The sequence below is a fragment of the Xenopus tropicalis genome, chromosome 9 (genome assembly GCF_000004195.4).
Source record: "Xenopus tropicalis strain Nigerian chromosome 9, UCB_Xtro_10.0, whole genome shotgun sequence".
NCBI lineage: Eukaryota > Metazoa > Chordata > Amphibia > Anura > Pipidae > Xenopus > Xenopus tropicalis.
Window position 1 is genome coordinate 82,390,715 of NC_030685.2, and position 19,586 is coordinate 82,410,300.

At 45.4% G+C, this 19,586-nt stretch overlaps 1 protein-coding gene across 4 annotated transcripts in view; it reads left to right on the plus strand.

Moving 5' to 3' along the window:
* plcd4 (phospholipase C delta 4) overlaps nucleotides 1-19,299 on the plus strand; it is a 52,171-nt gene extending 32,872 nt beyond the window's left edge. For 2 of the 4 annotated variants that reach the window (XM_031893579.1, XM_004917631.3), the window contains 15 exons: nucleotides 4,070-4,125; nucleotides 5,577-5,735; nucleotides 7,613-7,841; nucleotides 10,014-10,143; nucleotides 10,776-11,007; nucleotides 12,133-12,334; nucleotides 12,514-12,658; nucleotides 13,975-14,127; nucleotides 16,037-16,192; nucleotides 16,281-16,437; nucleotides 16,813-16,929; nucleotides 17,432-17,610; nucleotides 17,708-17,843; nucleotides 18,092-18,241; nucleotides 19,155-19,299. In XM_031893579.1, the coding sequence (XP_031749439.1) occupies nucleotides 4,104-4,125; nucleotides 5,577-5,735; nucleotides 7,613-7,841; nucleotides 10,014-10,143; nucleotides 10,776-11,007; nucleotides 12,133-12,334; nucleotides 12,514-12,658; nucleotides 13,975-14,127; nucleotides 16,037-16,192; nucleotides 16,281-16,437; nucleotides 16,813-16,929; nucleotides 17,432-17,610; nucleotides 17,708-17,843; nucleotides 18,092-18,241; nucleotides 19,155-19,264 (2,277 nt within the window). In that variant the 5' untranslated portion in view covers nucleotides 4,070-4,103 and the 3' untranslated portion in view covers nucleotides 19,265-19,299. Of the gene's footprint in view, nucleotides 1-1,609; nucleotides 1,687-4,069; nucleotides 4,126-5,576; nucleotides 5,736-7,612; nucleotides 7,842-10,013; nucleotides 10,144-10,478; nucleotides 10,545-10,775; nucleotides 11,008-12,132; nucleotides 12,335-12,513; nucleotides 12,659-13,974; nucleotides 14,128-16,036; nucleotides 16,193-16,280; nucleotides 16,438-16,812; nucleotides 16,930-17,431; nucleotides 17,611-17,707; nucleotides 17,844-18,091; nucleotides 18,242-19,154 lie in introns of those variants that run through there. The other 2 variants (XM_031893580.1, XM_002933938.3) reach the window with 2 other exon arrangements.
* The last annotated feature ends 287 nt before the right edge of the window (nucleotides 19,300-19,586 follow it).

A 19,586-nucleotide genomic window follows, 5' to 3' on the forward strand; every position in this document is an offset into this window, starting at 1 on the left:
CTGAGATAGAGCATTAGCCTACTGAGATAGAGCATTAGCCTACTGAGATAGAACATTAGCCCACTGAGATAGAGCATTAGCCCACTGAGATAGAGCATTAGCCTACTGAGATAGAGCATTAGCCTACTGAGATAGAACAATAGCCTACTGAGATAGAACATTAGCCTACTGAGATAGAACATTAGCCTACTGAGATAGAACAATAGCCTACTGAGATAGAACATTAGCCTACTGAGATAGAACATTAGCCTACTGAGATAGAACATTAGCCTACTGAGATAGAACATTAGCAAACTGAGATAGAACATTGGCCTACTGAGATAGAACATTAGCCTACTGAGATAGAACATTAGCCTACTGAGATAGAACAATAGCCTACTGAGATAAAACATTGGCCCTATTGTGCTTTACCATGCATGCCATGGAAGAATACTGTTGGCTCCATCTGTATGTAAGAGCACTTTTCAGCCTTGTCACATGTAAGTATGAACAAGCCCTCACTTTAGGTGGTTACCATGTACCCAATGACTTATCTTTGTCTTCTTTAGTCTCTCTAATGGGCTTCATCACTCACCTATTACTGTCAGTCTTCCATAATCTCCCATTGTTTGCTGCCTGACAATTCTCCTTATGTCTCTCCCACGTGTAATGTGATCATCTCCTGACAAGAAACCAGAAGTGTGCATGGCCTAACAGCCAATGGGATTTGATTGATTATATCCTAGGTGTGGCATGTCAAAGAGGCAAGTAATGGAATACTCTAGGTCTGCATAGAGAGATACCATAAATGTTTGCACAATTCTGCAGGAACAGCCCCCTAAGTTTGCTCATAGCCTGTACAGAGAGATACCATAAAACTATGGCACATAGGGATTCCCCTGTACTAAGCACAATTCAGCAGGAACAGCCCCCTAAGTTTGCCCATAGCCTGTACAGAGAGATACCATAAAACTATGGCAGCATAGGGATTCCCCTGTACTAAGCACAATTCAGCAGGAACAGCCCACTAAGTTTGCTCATAGCCTGTACAGAGAAATACCATTAAACTATGTCACATAGGGATTCCCCTGTACTAAGCACAATTCAGCAGGAACAGCCCCTCAGTTTGCCCATAGCCTGTACAGAGAGATACCATAAAACTATGGCACATAGGGATTCCCCTGTACTAAGCACAATTCAGCAGGAACTGCCCCTAAGTTTGCCCATAGCCTGTACAGAGAGATACCATAAAACTATGGCACATAGGGATTCCCCTGTACTAAGCACAATTCAGCAGGAACAGCCCCCTAAGTTTGCCCATAGCCTGTACAGAGAGATACCATAAAACTATGGCACATAGGGATTCCCCTGTACTATTCCCTTATGTTTCTCTCTGTTTCCTCTACCATATCCCCACTGCCCAGTTTAGCTATATCATGTGAATTATGGGTAAGTGGGTACATCCTTTCAAAAAGTCATTGAATGAAGTGCTGGTTCTGTGTAAATATTCTTTGTATTTAATCACTTGGCTATACCAAGCTCATTCAGACTGGCCAGTGAGTGGACAGGGCTTTCCCTCCATTCCTTCAGTTGTACCATGTGACATTTTCAAACAGAATGATGCCAGGTAAGGGGTGGAGCTTGCGTATTGAGAGGGCAGCCATAACGACAACTAATGGCAATAGGCAATTAACAACTAAACACTTGGTAAGGAGGGAAGGGCAGGTGGAAAGAAGGGCAGGGCTGTAGTTAGTGGTGGTAGGGCAGGGGGGTGATGGCTCCCACATTTACACATAAAGTAGAAATGCCCAACCTAATGATGTCTTACTGGTACTCACTCTCCCACTCCCTCCTCTGCCTCTGGTACTCACTCTCCCACTCACTCCTCCACCTCTGGTACTCACTCTCCCACTCACTCCTCCACCTCTGGTACTCAGTCTCCCACTCACTCCTCCACCTCTGGTACTCACTCTCCTACTCCCTCCTCCACCTCTGGTACTCACTCTCCCACTTACTCCTCCACCTCTGGTACTCACTCTCCCACTTACTCCTCCACCTCTGGTACTCACTCTCCCACTCACTCCTCCACCTCTGGTACTCACTCTCCCGCCTCTGGTACTCACTCTCCCACTTACTCCTCCACCTCTGGTACTCACTCTCCCACTCACTCCTCCACCTCTGGTACTCACTCTCCCACTTACTCCTCCACCTCTGGTACTCACTCTCCCACTCACTCCTCCACCTCTGGTACTCACTCTCCCACTTACTCCTCCACCTCTGGTACTCACTCTCCCACTCACTCCTCCACCTCTGGTACTCACTCTCCCACTCACTCCTCCACCTCTGGTACTCACTCTCCCACTCACTCCTCCACCTCTGGTACTCACTCTCCCGCCTCTGGTACTCACTCTCCCACTTACTCCTCCACCTCTGGTACTCACTCTCCCACTCACTCCTCCACCTCTGGTACTCACTCTCCCACTTACTCCTCCACCTCTGGTACTCACTCTCCCACTCACTCCTCCACCTCTGGTACTCACTCTCCCACTCACTCCTCCACCTCTGGTACTCACTCTCCTACTCCCTCCTCCACCTCTGGTACTCACTCTCCCACTTACTCCTCCACCTCTGGTACTCACTCTCCCACTTACTCCTCCACCTCTGGTACTCACTCTCCCACTTACTCCTCCACCTCTGGTACTCACTCTCCCACTCACTCCTCCACCTCTGGTACTCACTCTCCCACTCACTCCTCCACCTCTGGTACTCACTCTCCCACTCACTCCTCCACCTCTGGTACTCACTCTCCCACTCACTCCTCTGCCTGTGGTACTCACTCTCCCACTCACTCCTCCACCTCTGGTACTCACTCTCCCACTCACTCCTCCACCTCTGGTACTCACTCTCCCACTCACTCCTCCACCTCTGGTACTCCCTCTCCCACTCACTCCTCCACCTCTGGTACTCACTCTCCCACTCACTCCTCCACCTCTGGTACTCACTCTCCCACTCACTCCTCCACCTCTGGTACTCACTCTCCCACTCACTCCTCTGCCTGTGGTACTCACTCTCCCACTCACTCCTCTGCCTGTGGTACTCACTCTCCCACTCACTCCTCCACCTCTGGTACTCACTCTCCCACTCACTCCTCCACCTCTGGTACTCACTCTCCCACTCACTCCTCCGCCTCTGGTACTCACTCTCCCACTCCCACCACCATTATATTGCATTGCATTGTATTGTTTCTGTCCATCCCAATATGGTGTAGCCTCCCCCATAGCTCATAATAAAGAGATAAGAAAACATTGCTGCAAGACTTTTTTACAACATAAAATAAATATTCTCTCCAGATCTCACCCCAATGGGTTTCGGGGAGTATCTAGCCCAGTGATCCCCAACCAGTAGCTCAGAGGCAACATGTTGCTCACCAACCCCATTGATGTTGCTCCCAGTGGCCTCAAATTAGGTGCCATTTTTAAATTTCTTGCTTGAAGACAAGTTCTGGAGGCACAGACACAGTTTTTCTCCAAGCAGAGCCTCCTGTTGGCTAGATGTCCACATGGGGCTACCAAATAGCCAATCACAGCCCTTATTTGGCACCCCCAAAGAACTTTTTTTTCTTGCTTTTGTGATTTTGAGTGTGGCTCATATGTAAAAAAGGTTGGGGATCCCTGATCTATCCTATGGAACCTCACCTTGAATTACCTTTATGTTGCCCCCCACCCCCACCGCCCTGGGCCCCTCTATGGGAGCGGCCGCACAGTTCGGGACTCTCTGCTCCCTAGACAGCAGTGTGTATTTCGGATGACCGATACGGACACATTCAAGGGTTAATGCCATTCTTGTCCCAGTTCAGTTTGGGAATAGGAATAATTGTATGACATCAGGCAGCCAATGGCGTTGAACATTAGAGCATTCACTCTCTGTGCCGAGCCCTGGGTAATATTTAGTTGTAAGTGATCTATTATTCATGGGAGTTTAGGTAAATGAGCGGCCGGGCTGTTACACACTGACAGCTGTAGCCGGGGAACAAGGAGCTGCGTGTGCGGCTGATTTGTCCAACAATGACTTTCCCATTTGTCTTCTACAGGTGCCAGCGCTAGCGAGGGCATGAAAACGGCACCATGACATCCCCCTGCTCTGCCCGTAAGTACCGCAGCTTTGTGCTTTATCAGAGTATTGGCACAAGAACCCATGGTGGCCCATTCCTTATGCTTAAAGGAAAAGTAAACGTAAAATTGATTTGTTTACAGTACAGGTATAGGACCCATTATCCAGAATGCTCGGGACCTGGGGTATTCTGGATAAGGGGTCTTTCCGTAATTCGGATCTCCTACCTTAAGTCTGCAAAAAAATTATTTAAACAGTAATTAAACCCAATAGAACTGTTCTGCCCCAATAAGGGGTAATTATATCTTAGTTGGGATCAAGTGCAGGTACTGTTTTATTATTACAGAGAAAAGGGAATCATTTAACCATTAAATAAACCCAATAGGACTGTTCTGCCCCCAATAAGGGGTAATTATATCTTAGTTGGGATCAAGTACAGGTACTGTTTTATTATTACAGAGAAAAGGGAATCATTTAACCATTAAATAAACCCAATAGGGCTGTTCTGCCCCAATAAGGGGTAATTATATCTTAGTTGGGAACAAGTACAGGTACTGTTTTATTATTACAGAGAAAAGGGAATCATTTAACCATTAAATAAACCCAATAGGGCTGTTCTGCCCCAATAAGGGGTAATTATATCTTAGTTGGGATCAAGTACAGGTACTGTTTTATTATTACAGAGAAAAGGGAATCATTTAACCATTAAATAAACCCAATAGGGCTGTTCTGCCCCAATAAGGGGTAATTATATCTTAGTTGGGATCAAGTACAGGTACTGTTTTATTATTACAGAGAAAAGGGAATCATTTAACCATTAAATAAACCCAATAGGACTGTTCTGCCCCCAATAAGGGGTAATTATATCTTAGTTGGGATCAAGTACAGGTACTGTTTTATTACAGAGAAAAAGGAAACCATTTTTAAAAATGTGAATTAATTCATTAAAATGGAGTCTATGGGAGATAACCTTTCTGTAATTCGGAACTTTCTGGATAATGGGTTTCCGGGTAAGGGGTTCGATACCTGTATATGTTTGGCTAATCTTCCCTGGCTTTTCCTTTCTTGTTTGCCTTTATAGAAATAATTCTTTATATATATATTGTGAATAAAGTACCTCCTGTTGTACAGGTCATGGAACTCCGAGGTGACTTTTAATTCCTTATATTTTACAACAGGGAGTACATTATTTATTATAATATACAAGTTTCAGTGAGTCATGTGAAATTACATCACTAAGCGCTGATTATAACTGATCATTAAGTACCGTTTATAAGGATATGATTTACAGTTTGGTCCCATAGGGAAATGACCAAACTGTATATATATATATATATATATATTAGGGACGCACCAAATCCAGAATTTAGCCAACCAAGATCTATGGTCTTGGCCGAACCGAATCCAAATTCTAAAAATCATGTGACTTTTTGTCATGTAAACATGGTGACATTTAACCCTTCCATAATATGCCTCTGCCCCATCAGGCCTACAGCTGAACGAGAACCTGCAGCTTATGCAGGCCGGCTCCCTTATGAGAAAAGTGAAATCCCGCAGTTGGAAGAAACAGAGATATTTCAAACTGCAGGAGGACTGCATGACTATATGGTACAACTCCAAGAAAACTGGGAATACAAAGTCCACATGTGAGTAACATTTATGGGAGGGAGGGGAGGGGGCAGAAATTCAGGGGCATTGTCCTGTAATGCAAGATCCCTGCTGCACATTCCTGTTGGGCAGTATCAAAGTAAGGTGTGTGCCTGGGGCTTTACTCATAATAAATAATAATGTTTTTATTGCATAATCTAAAGTCTATATGACATTAAAGGGACACTGTCATGATATTTATGGGGTACTTTTTATTTCTGTTTCCATAGCAAATAATTCCCTCTGCCATTTAAACTTTTATTCTTGAACCAACAAATGTATTTGTAGCTGTAATATTGGTGTGTAGGCGCCATCTCAGTGCATTGTGCCTGAGTCTGAGCTTTCAGCCAGCGCTACACATTAGAACTGCTTTCAGCTAACCTATTGTTTCTCCTACTCCCATGTAACTGGAGGAGTCCCAAGCCGGACTTGGATTTCTTACTATTGAGTGCTATTCTGATACCTACTGGGAGCTGCTATCTTGCTCCCTTCCCATTGTTCTGCTGATCGGCTGCTGGGGGTGAGGGGGGGGGATATCACTCCAACTTGCAGCGCAGCAGTAAAGTGTGCCTGAGTCTGAGCTTTCAGAAGGAGCCAGCGCTACACATTAGAACTGCTCTCAGCTAACCTATTGTTTCTCCTACTCCCATGTAACTGGAGGAGTCCCAAGCCCGACTTGGATTTCTTACTATTGAGTGCTATTCTGATACCTACTGGGAGCTGCTATCTTGCCCCCTTCCCATTGTTCTGCTGAGCGGGGGATACCACTCCAACTTGCAGCGCAGCAGTAAAGTGTGAGTGAAGTTTATCAGAGCACAGGTCACATGGCTGTGGCACCCTGGGAAATGAAGAATATGGCTAGCCCCATGGGAAAAACAGATGACAATGCAGGATTCTGCTGGAGAAGCTCTATTAACTGATGGGTTTTCCAGCTTTCAAATTGGGGTCACTGACCCCAGCAGCCAAAAAAACTATTGCTCTGTTAGGCTACCACTTTGTTATGGTTACTTTTTAATACTTATTTTTCTATTCAGGTCCTCTCTTATTCATATATCAGTCTCTTATTAAATTCACTCCATGGTTACTAAGGTAACTAGAACCCTAGAAATCAGATAAAGTTAACATTACACACTGGAGAGCTGCTGACCAAAAAGTGAAATAATAAAAAAAAAAAAACACAAGAAAATGAAGACCATTTGCAAATTGTCTTAGAATATTAGTCTCTACATCATACTAAAAGTTAACTCAAAGATGAACATCCGCTTTAAGCAAAGCAAGCACTTAAAGTCCTCCTATAGCCCTTTCCAGCTCCAAATGGAGATAAGCTCTATATAAACAACCCTCTCCTTCCCTTCCCCAGCTGTGGTTTGAGCATCAGGTTTACAGATAAGGAAGAGTTCATTATACAAAGGAATAGATAATTTTATAAAATGAAGTGCCTTGTTTTTGTCCCACAGTTGCTCTAAAGAGTCAGAAAGTTGGTGAATGAAAGTTATATTATTTTGGTAGTGAGAAAATATAAATATAATGCCGGGCATGTTGGCCCTGAGCTTGGCTCTGACCCCATAGGAGTTAATGGATGAGGGGTCAGGAGAATATTGCTCTTACTTATTGACTTATTCCTGAAGCCTTTGACACAACAGCCAGACATACTTCTCCCCCCGCTCTATGTTTATTAATAGGATTCAGATCAGTTGCCCTTTAGTTGATTCTATCTATTATCTCAGGGTTGTTCTATGGGGTTCTAACCTCAAGGAAAATCCATTCAGCTATAGGATTTCTGTATGTCTACATCTGTGTCTGTTCTGTCTCTCTCCTCTTTCTATTATTGCCCCATTCTTTTACATTTTACCATGAATTTTACCTCCTGTGATAGTTTCCATCAGTGACATTGAGACGGTGAGGGAAGGGCACCAGTCGGAAGTGCTGCAGAGCATCGCAGATGAGTTCAAGCCTGAGCTCTGCTTTACCATCGTCTTCCATGGACGTCGAGCAAACCTCGACTTGGTGGCCAACACCCCAGAGGAGGCTCAGTGCTGGATCCAAGGCCTGGAGAAACTGATAGAGACAGTGACAAATATGGACCAGAAGGACTTGCTGGATCAGTATCCTTTTAGCCAAGTAAACACCATGCAGTGCCCAATATGGGTGCCATGACTTTGGAGGTGTTGAAAATGGAAAATAACTACCTCGAGTATAAGCCGATCCAAGTATAAGCCGAGGTACCTAATTTTACCTAAGAAAACTGGAAAACCTTATTGACTCGAGTATAAGCCTAGGGTGGGAAATGCAGGCACTACTGCTAAGTTTCAATAATCAAAATAAATACCAATAAAATTACATTCATTGAGGCATCAGTGGGGTATATGTTTATAAATATATATTTCAAAGAAAAACAGTAAACTAGCTCTGTAAGTGGAGAAGAGGGTCAACAAAAACAATAGGCACTGGAGGGTCTGGTTGCGGGGGGCCTAATTTGCACACAAAGGACAGAGGGTGCTAGTCTGGGGGGACCCAAATCAAGTATAAGCCAAGGGTGACTTTTTCAGCGCATTTTGGGTGCTGAAAAACTAGGCTTATACTCGAGTATATACAGTAAGTTATAGAGAGGTGGGGTTAAAGAAGCTAAAATGACACTGTATGTCTCTTCCCATAAGACCACCAATGAGGGTTAATATAGTATAGTATATAGTATAGTTTATAACTGTGGGGCAATACTGTGCGTGCCATCCAGATCTGCGTATGTGGCTTCTACATGATTCCCATCTTCTCTGAAAAAGTTAACTAATAAGGGAACAGAACGTTACACATTACCTTCTAGCCTAGCTGCCACATAGGAATACAGTATTTATAGAGGGGACGGAAGCCATAACCTAAAGGTTCTCTAGCCTAGTGATTTGTAGTGAGAACATCTTGTATTAGCTGATTGACCATTGCAAACTAATAGCACTTAATGGAACCGAACTGGGCCCCAGTGCCCCATTAGAAGTTCCATTTGGTGGATATGTGATATTGTTCTGAAAGCAAAGTTTATAGACACTTACCAGAATGTTCCAATGAGGGCAGGTAATATTTTGGGCTCAGCAGGAATCCCATTTAATATGGAATAGAAATAATATTTCAAGGAGAATCACTAGGGCTTACTTATATCTAATCCATTAGTCACTACTATTTAAAGCAACCCAAATCTCTTCATTCTACCCCAGGATGGCTCTTCTCTTCTTGAAACAACAATGGAACTTGAATCTGGTTATAACACTAGAAGGATTCCCTTGTTTCTCCCTTCATATCTAGATGTTGCTCTTAAGATGTTACCCTACCTATCTAACAATCCTTCCTATGGTTCATCTTGAGAGAGATGACAGTTGTTACATGAATGGGCAGCAAGTGTCAGACAGGAGCACCATGGGCCCACCAGATAAAATACCAACCAACCATATAGTAATTTGTTCAGGCAACACTTGGTTTAAATGGAAACTACTTTTTACAAATGTGGTCTCCTGTTCTCTCCTCTCACCCTGAAAGGTAATTTACCCTTCTCTTGACTTAAATGGGACAAGGGTACTATCAGGAAGACACCCAGTCCAGAGTAAAGAGGGCCCACCAAGACTGGTACCCATCAGATGTTTCTTGGTATCCCACAAGCCAGTCCAACCCTGAGTGGCTTCTGAACCAAAATATGTTAAAGAGCCCCACACAACACAGAAACCCCCAATATCCCTATCCCTGTAATCTATTCCTTCAAAAAGTATAAATAAATACCATTTTTATATGCTGAAATCCAGCTGCATCATTTGAAATCCTGGCAGGGGAGGAGGGACTAAAACATTGATTACATATTGTAACTTCTCCATGGCTTACAGACATGATGTAGGAACTACATAACCCACAATGCATTGCGCTGTGATGTTTATTTCCTTTTTGAAATCATGTGCCCAGGGAATTGTGGGATTGGGAGGATGCAGGCTGAAGGCAGGCTGAGTACAGGTGACTACTGTTACATTTTGAGTCTCAAAGTAGTCAGCCATATCAGCTGGAGAACAGGGGGCCAGGTTTAGGGAACTGTTCCAAACCTTATTATTACATACAAAATCATAAAAAGGCTGCATATTTTTAATTAATGTGTATTGCAAAGTATTGCTTGAAATTATATTTATTTTTCAAAATTGTGTTTGGGTGGAGTTCCCCTTTAATCTCCATAGGCATAAAAAGCTGTCTGATCTTCTTCTCAAACAACACACCCAAACTTCCCATGCTTCCTAAACTCCCTTTCCCAGGTGGATCTGCGACTGGTTTCAAAAGGCCGACAAGAACAAAGATGGAAGAATGAACTTCAAAGAGGTCCAGGATCTGCTAAAGATGATGAATGTGGACATGAGTGAGCACCATGCTTACCGACTTTTCCAGGTCAGTGCTGTGCAGACATTTTGTGGGGTGGAGACCTACCTACGTTGGTTAGTGCCATCACTTTCATTGCTTTAACCCTTATCTTCCCTTAAATGGGACAAGGGTACTATCAGGAGGACACCCAGTCCAGAGTAAAGAGGGCCCACCAAGACTGGTACCCAACAGATGTTTCCTGGTATCTCACCAGGTCAGTCCAACCCTGAGTGGACTCCGGCTTCTGAACCAAAATATGTTAAAGAGCCCCACTCAACACAGAATAATATCCCTATTACTGTAATTTGTTCCTTCAAAAAATATACATAAATACCATTTTTATATGAATGAACTTCAAAGAGGTCCAGGATCTGCTAAAGATGATGAATGTGGACATGAGTGAGCACCATGCTTACTGTCTTTTCCAGGTCAGTGCTGTGCAGACATTTTGGGGGTTGGAGACCACCTACATTGGTCACTACCATCACTTTCATTGCTTTAACCATCAAGATAAGGAAATACAATGTATATTTGGTCAAATCCCAGGCAAAGCTATAATAATCTGTGGTCTATTTTGCCTCTTGCAACTGAACAAAACTTGACCTGCTCTACCTGAACCCATGTGGCTTTCTAGCTCACTGTTTGTGGCCTCCTTGCAGATGGCAGATAAGTCCGAGTCAGGAACCTTAGAAGGAGAGGAGTTTGTGCTGTTTTACAAAGCTCTGACACAACGTGATGAAGTGCTAAAGATCTTTCAGGACTTCTCCAAGGATGGGAAGAAGCTCACCCTGTTGGAGTTTGTGGACTTCCTACAGCAGGGCCAACTAGAGGAGGAGAACACCGAGGAGCTAGCCATGGACCTTATTGCACGTTATGAGCCGTCAGATACTGGTAAGATACTGCTTGGGGGTCCAAATGAAGATTGGGGTTTAAGGGGATGGAATATCTCCAGTAAAAATGCAGCAAATCATAGTATCTATGGTTCTGACTAGGGATGCACCAAATCCCGGATTCGGTTTGGGATTCGGGCCGAATCCAGGCTTTTTTTTGAAGGATTCAGTTTCGGCAGGATCCGTCTGGCTGGGTTTGGGGGTTCGGCCGAACCCAAAAAAGTGGGTTCGGTGCATCCCTAGTTCTGACACAGAATTTCTAGAGCTATAGATTTTATTTTTTTTCAATGTGGGACTGCAAATTTCAAGGAGTAAATAAGGATTAAAAATACCCCAGTGGATTATTAACCCAATGATGACCTGCAGTTAGTCGACATCTCAATCGCTGGCCACTTGAAATCCGGAAGGATGTTGTTTATCTCCGGGGCCTCTGTTGTCTGGAAGGGAAAATACCTTCATTACATAATGTACAGCGACTCCTTTGTTCTGTGTAATCCCTACCCTATACTTTTCCTTCGGAAAGTGAAAACTATATCCAACATGGCGACCTCCGCTAATCCATGCATTGAAACAAAAAAGGGCCCGCGAACAGTGGGTTGTTATTTCAATTCAGGAGCGGTAAATTATTTAGTCCCGGTGTGATGTAATTGCTTGTAAACTGTTATATAATCAGGGGGGTATTTTCTCCCTTTCTCTTTCATGTTGTTGTACTTTCCTAATTATACATAATGCAAATGCCCAGGGAATAAAAGGATCTGTTCCTCCCCAGGGAGGGTTATACGGCAGGGCAACCCGGTGTTGGTCTTACTTAGCCAAGCTGAAAGTGTTACTGGTTAATGTACAGGGTGGAAATGATTCCGCTGTTCCATAAGTAGTATTACTTACCTTCTTTCTTTTCCACTGCCCTCTAAGCTTAACCTTAAGCTCTCACTTCGGCTACATTGTTTCAAGAGTCAGTTCCATTGGCAAATAACTTTAAAACCATTAAAATGTTGAATGGCATTGTTTTTCTTTTATTATGTAGTTTTGGGTAGAGTTCCCCTTTAAAGCAATTCACTGATTCTACCACCACCACCACCACCACAAATAACTGAATATGATACTGAACCCTGTGCTTGGGCTTTAGCAAAGAAGCTTCATGCTATGAGCATAGACGGGTTTGTCATGTACCTGTGCTCCCCGGAGGGATCCATCTTCAATGTGGCCCATGAGCAGCTCTACCAGGATATGACGCAACCATTGTGCCATTACTTCATCTCATCCTCCCACAACACCTACCTGATGGAAGACCAGATCCGAGGACAGAGTAGCGTTGAGGGATACATCAGGTACATGACTCCTTATTCCACATTAAAGCAATGGGCCACCCTGTCTCTGATCTTTGGCCAGTAGGCCTATAGTGTTGGGATGTCAAACTCAGGCGGCCGAGCCGGGGGACTTGGGTTTGATGTTCCTGTACTAAAATGTCCTAGTTGGGCTGAAATTGGTTTTATTCTGGATTTCCCAGGGCACTAAAACGAGGCTGCCGCTGTGTAGAAGTGGACACCTGGGATGGACCTAATGGAGAACCCATTGTGTATCACGGACGCACTTTCACATCTAAAATCCTTTTCAAAGATGTTATTTCCGCCATCAACAAGTATGCCTTCAGGGTAAGTGGCTTATTACCCCTCATTTATATGATCAGGGCCATTGGCACCATGAAAGGAGGTGGGAAATTTGCATCCTTTGCAAGGGCATTTCTGGGTCCCAGGCTGCTCTGGGGTGGCCTTCCCAATGCTGCCGCCTCCACCCTACTGCATTTCTAAATTCAGTGTTGGAGCAGGTTGAGCAGGGGCCAAAAGTTACCAAAGTTACCAGAAGCAGCTTTTTGTTGCCCCTGGTTACTTGCGGGGTGCTGCCGCCTGAGGGTCTCACCCAGTGATAGTGGTGCTCCTAATCTTTTGCAGATGCAAATGGCAGCCCACATTTGTTACCAATGAGATCATGCAATAAAAGGTGCAAAGTTTGAAATATTCTAGTAACCCATAGCAACCAATCAGCAGGTAGGGTTTAAAGGCAAAAGGCCGGAGAATACCAAGTGGAGCTTACAAGACTGTGTGTGATTTGCTCTTTAGGCAGCTGGGCAGTAATTGGGGTGGTGCACACAGTGAAGGGTCTAGCTGGCCAGGGGACCTGGGCTACCCAGAGGAGCTACTGGAGCATTGGAACTAGTGGCTGCAGACGGGTGGGGGTGTTGTGAGTGGCTGGGGGTTGGTGTGGGCTACAAAGTGGGTGGAGGGTGGGTACAAGACACATGGGGTTGGGCTTAATCAGGCGGGGTGGGTTTGGGGAGGGGCCTAGGGGCGGGCAAGTTTTAAATCTGTCCCTGACAATGACAATGTGCAGGGTACAAAGATCTATGATCAATTAATGATAGGGGTAGGCAAACACTGTTGCACCCTAGGTACATACCTCTTCTGCATGCCTCTTGTTCTGGCCAGATCTGCCCCTCACAGGTGCCCCTGCCAGGGTGCAATCTGCACAATAACATTAGGAGCAGTGAGAAGCCTGCGGTGCATTCTATACGCTGCTGTTTTGCACTGGACGGCAGCCTAGGAATACAGTCCATATAATAAGACATTGCAGCAGGTTAAATGACCTCCCAGAGGCCATAAGCGGAGCCCAGATGACTCTATTCAGAGCCCAATGCCAGCGCTGAGAGATCAGTTTCTTGGGCCACTGATCCAGTTCAGCCAAGAGGCTTTAGGAGCCTTCAGAGGGGAGAGAAAGAATAAAAGTAATATAAAAGGGCCTTTATATTCCCAATAAATATTACATTAGGCGCACACAGGGCACAGACAATAAAGCAGCAGCTGGTGGAACAATAATCTCGGGAGAGGGCAGATTCCTATGGCTGCGAGGGGTTGGCAGCGGGACAGGAAAATGTTACTCCGACATGGGTAACATTATCTTTCTCTTTCTGCAGGTATGTGACTACCCAGTCATCTTGTCCTTGGAGAATCACTGTGGGGTGGAGCAACAGGACGCCATGGCGCAGCACCTGAAAAGCATTCTGGGAACCAAACTCATCATGAGCACCCTAGACGGTCGAATTCCTACCTGCTTGCCGTCTCCTGATGTGAGTGGCGCAGGTTTTACCGTTACATTCCTGTGCAGCTGTATTTTGGAATAATAATGCTACAAAGAGGCTTGGATAAAGCATACATAGCCCTTAGTAGAAACACGCTTTAATTTTCCCCTGATTCAGTAACCCATAGTAGCAACTAGACTTTACCTTTCATTAGTCTTGCTATGATAAAGGGGAACTATACCCACCAAACGGGAATCCCCCTATTGTTCTGGCTGGCAGGACAGTACCAGAGCTTAAGTTACTGATACAGGATTCATCTCCTGCTGCTTCTCTGCTCATTCCCATTACTTATTGTAAGGACTGGACTGGGATTCATAATAGAACCTGGCATCTCAAGTACACAGAGGCCCAAACAGTCCCCCCCAGCCCAATAAATAGTGACTGTCTGTGGCACCTTACAGCCCCCCTGGCATTCCCAGTACCCAGAGGCACAAACAGCCCCCCCAGCCCAATAAATAGTGACTGTCTGTGGCACCTTACAGCCCCCCCGGCATTCCCAGTACCCAGAGGCACAAACAGCCCCCCCAGCCCAATAAATAGTGACTGTCTGTGGCACCTTACAGCCCCCCTGGCATTCCCAGTACCCAGAGGCACAAACAGCCCCCCAGCCCAATAAATAGTGACTGTCTGTGGCACCTTACAGCCCCCCTGGCATTCCCAGTACCCAGAGGCACAAACAGCCCCCCCAGCCCAATAAATAGTGACTGTCTGTGGCACCTTACAGCCCCCCTGGCATTCCCAGTACCCAGAGGCACAAACAGCCCCCCCAGCCCAATAAATAGTGACTGTCTGTGGCACCTTACAGCCCCCCTGGCATTCCCAGTACCCAGAGGCACAAACAGCCCCCCCAGCCCAATAAATAGTGACTGTCTGTGGCACCTTACAGCCCCCCTGGCATTCCCAGTACCCAGAGGCTCAAACGGCCCCCCCAGCCCAATAAATAGTGACTGTCTGTGGCACCTTACAGCCCCCCTGGCATTCCCAGTACCCAGAGGCACAAACAGCCCCCCAGCCCAATAAATAGTGACTGTCTGTGGCACCTTACAGCCCCCCTGGCATTCCCAGTACCCAGAGGCACAAACAGCCCCCCCAGCCCAATAAATAGTGACTGTCTGTGGCACCTTACAGCCCCCCTGGCATTCCCAGTACCCAGAGGCACAAACAGCCCCCCCAGCCCAATAAATAGTGACTGTCTGTGGCATCTTACAGCCCCCCTGGCATTTGCCAGAACCCACAGACTGCCAGTCCGGGCCTGCTTATTGTGACAGGATCAAGGAAGCATCAGAAGACACATAATGCACATCCATGTATGAGGAATGCCTAATATAAACTACATGGGACAGGCCCCACCCACTTACCCATCAGTTCAATGTCAAGTGAGTCAAGATCATTTTTGGACCCTACTGTCATCATATTATCATTCCAATGGTACAGCCCTAGATTGCGGAATGGGTGGAGCCTCACTGAACATAGTGAGATATAGTTGGGTCAGGATATTATTGGGCATGGCCAGTGGTGTGGTCTACTTTGTATTTGGAAATTAAAATGTACCAGTTCAATTGCAAGTGAGATCACAGGGTCATCAAATGCTGTTTCAGCTCCATGACACCCAGTGGGGGTGTAGTTTAGCCAGTGGATAAGCACCTTTATATGCCACTGCCAGCTCCCATTCACTGGAAACACATGATATTGTTTGTAGCCCGTACCTGAGTGCCAGAACCAGAGCTAGCACATATTTCCTATTCTAGGGAATAGCTCTAAAGCTAAAAATACACTGAAAAAATGGTTTGGTCCAAATCAGGTTGATCTAATTGTTTGGTCCCTGAGCCTTGGTTCATCATATACAGCCATAATGGGACATTAGTAGATACATAGAGTGGTCTTGTGTTGTTCCTAGGAGCTTCGAGGGAAGATCCTATTAAAGGGGAAGAAAATCGGTCGATTGGTAGACAGCCTGGAGGAGCAGCCTGATGATTCGGTGGGTGAGGTGACTGACGAGGAAGAGAATGTGGAGGTGGAAGAGGAGCGAAACGAGGATAAAAAAAGAGCAAAAGTAGGTCCCAGAATTTCCTTTCCGTGACTCCTCAACCCAAGCACATAAACATATAAACCAATTGAGTTGCTTATCTTCTCCATCCTAGAAATCCAAAGAGCGCCTCTCTCATCTGCTATCGGACTGCGTAATTTACTGCAAGAGCGTGCCCTTCGTCAGCTTCCAGCACTCCAGAGCCCACTACACACTTTACGAGATGTCGTCGGTCACAGAGTACAAGGCTAGGAAGCTTGTCAGAGAACCAGGTGGGTTTCCACTTGGTACCAAGCCCTGAAAATAGGGTGTTGGGGAAAAAAAAGTGCCATCCCTTGGTTACTGGGCTCTGGGGGTGGGTTCTTTAGATATGGTTCTTCACTTTAGTATTCTCATTGCACCATGTAGTTACCCAAGTCCTGCACTCCAAGTGGATGTGGTCCCTGACTGACCACTTGGGGTCGACCCCCATCTGTGATTTGGCCCAATGGCTGAATATTTCAATGAGCCCATGGCTATCCCTCACTTGGTGACCTCACTGTTTTCTGTGACTTCACTTCCCAAACTGTCCCACCCCTTGGGGAACATGAGCAGTAAATGTCAGTAATGTCAGTGCCCAATGCTGACGGCTGTTATTCTTCCTCTAGGGAATGATTTTGTGCGACACAACGCCTGGCAGCTGATGCGCGTTTACCCCACAGGACTCCGGACAGATTCCTCCAACTACAACCCCCAAGAAATGTGGAATGTGGGGTGCCAGATGGGTATGTAGGCTGGTATTATGTTAGAAATTGGAAATTAAGGGGGCCATTTTCTAACGCTCTGATTTATTTTTTTTTCCAATTTGAATTTTTTTTAGTGCTAAAAGTTGCAGGAAAAAAAACTATTTTTTTGAGAGCCGACAATTCGCCAGCTAAAACTCGATGAGATCACGTAGAAGCCAATGGCAGATGTCCCTTTCCTTCAAGATTTTTCTTTTCTCTTGAAACTTTAGAGGTTTTGGGTTTTTAATGCAGTTTTTTTGTATGACAATTTGATAAAATAGAGGTTTCAGGGTGGCAATTTGAAACTCTTGAGTTTTTGCAGCGGCAGTTTGAAAAAGCCACAATTGCTGCAACTTTTTCTTGCAATGACTTTTCATATTAGATGTGCCATTACCATAAGGAGAGATAGGGCTGCTGCGTAAGTCCCAGGATTGACTATACAATTTAGGTCATTTCTATTCAAATGGAACCCAAACTGTCCATTTCTCCTGGTTCTGCTCAGTGGCGCTGAACTTCCAAACGGCTGGAGTAGAGATGGATCTGAACGACGGCCTCTTCCGACAGAACGCTCGCTGTGGCTACGTGCTGAAGCCTTCCTTCATGAGACATGTAGAGACCACATTCAATCCTGACCAACCGCAGAGCACGGAAGGCTACTCACCCGTCAATCTCTCCATACTGGTTAGTACTCTCTCTGAGTTTGGGTTGCTAAGAGTTGTAATTCCATTGCAACAGTCACTGCCAGCTCTCAACCCATCCGATGCTGTTATCCTTACAGGTGATTAGTGCCCAGCAACTGCCCAAGGTTGAAAACAGCAAAGAAGGTTCTATAGTGGATCCTTTTGTGAGAGTGGAGATCTTTGGGGTTCCCATTGACCAAACCAAGCAGGAGACAAAGTACATAGAAAATAATGGTATGTGCACAGCGACGGGGTAACAAGGCTTAATGAATAATTTCAGTACTAGGTGACCATGTGACTTCTCCAGGCCCCCCCGATAACAATTATTCTTGGGGTGGGGAGTATTGTAGGGCTGTCCCTGACCACTTCTCCTACAGCTGCAGGCTCTGCTCCCCCTATTGTTATGCCACTGGTCACACTGGTCTCTCAGCACTGGAATATACCATCTCACTAACGAGTTGTCTGTTCATTTGTGTACGAAGGGTTTAACCCAATGTGGTACGAGACACTACACTTCAAAATCCACGTCCCTGAACTGGCGCTCGTCAGATTTGTGGTAGAAGATTATGACAAAACCTCAAGAAATGACTTTGTCGGACAATATACTCTCCCGTTCAAAAGCATCAAATCCGGTGAGTGGTTGCGTTGGCCAAGTGGCTGTAGCCATATCAGCAGATGAAAAGTCACCAATACCACACTGATTTAATTCAGGGATTTCCAGCGTGAAGTCCTTCAGATGTTGCTCCAACTGCTGGGAAGTCTCGGTTCTTTCAGTTTTCAGGGATGCCCCCTGGGGTACTGGGAGTTGTAAGTCACAAAAAGAAGACAGGGGTCATTGTGCAATTTGCAAGAGTTGCCACCAAGTACCCATGCCTCAAATTACTCGATACCCACTCACTGCTGCTCATTTTCCTATGATGATGGTAGGAAGATGGGACTTGGTCTTGGACTTACTTGGGAAGCTAGTTAAGCGAGGTGGGTGATTCCAGTTGTAGTGATCCGTCAGAGCAGGTAGAGATCTGCAGCTTATTGGCCATGTAGAAGGTCAAAATGATGGCGCCTCTGACCAGGGCTTAGTCAGATGTTGATCAGTAAGGTTGGAACATTCAGGTCCAGGGTAGACCACAATGAGCTGTGTATGTGATCTTCTCCCAAATGGTCTTCAAGACTGTGATCTACCACCTGGCCAAACAATAAGATCTCCCTGTTTATGGCCAAACGTACACTGCTTTTTATAACACTTTGGATCAATAACATGGGGAAACCTGCTATTGGTTGGGACCAGACCCTGTCCCAGTACTTGCCCAAGACATAGACAGCAGCCCATGGATTTTCTTACCTAAGGGTAGGTTCCTAATGGGGCCTTGTATAATGCAACATCTTACATGTAGTTGGCTTTTATGTTCAAGGGCCCAATCGTGATTGAGAAATTGTATGGAGCACCCTTGAGCAAACTGGGGCCAAAAGTATCCTTTGGGGGGTCTTATCCATCCCCCAGAACTTCCAATGGACAATGACATTTTCTTCTTCGTTTTTTCCCCATAGGATATCGGCACATCCACCTCCTTTCACGGGACGGCACCAAGATGCCTCCTGCCTCTGTATTTGTCCACGTCCGCGTTACAGATGCATCGCAGCCCGAGCAAGACACGTAGTTGGAACCTTCCCAATAAAGGATCTGAGTATTAGACGCCTGACTCTTTCATTGTTTTGCAGATTATTCTGCTGTAATTTGCACGTTCCTTGCTGAAAGGGGATTATATATATATATAAATATATTTATTTTTACATGGTATATAATGTACAGTTGTATATCTCGGTGCTATTCTGTTCCATTTGCTGCTTTGTGATGGCTGCATCTGGAAGGCCAAGCAGTGTTATATTTCCGGCAACATTGACGGCTATCACTTCCATAGAAACTGTCCCTGCCACAATAACCACAACCCGACTGTTCCTCGCTGTCTCGTAAGATTGTGT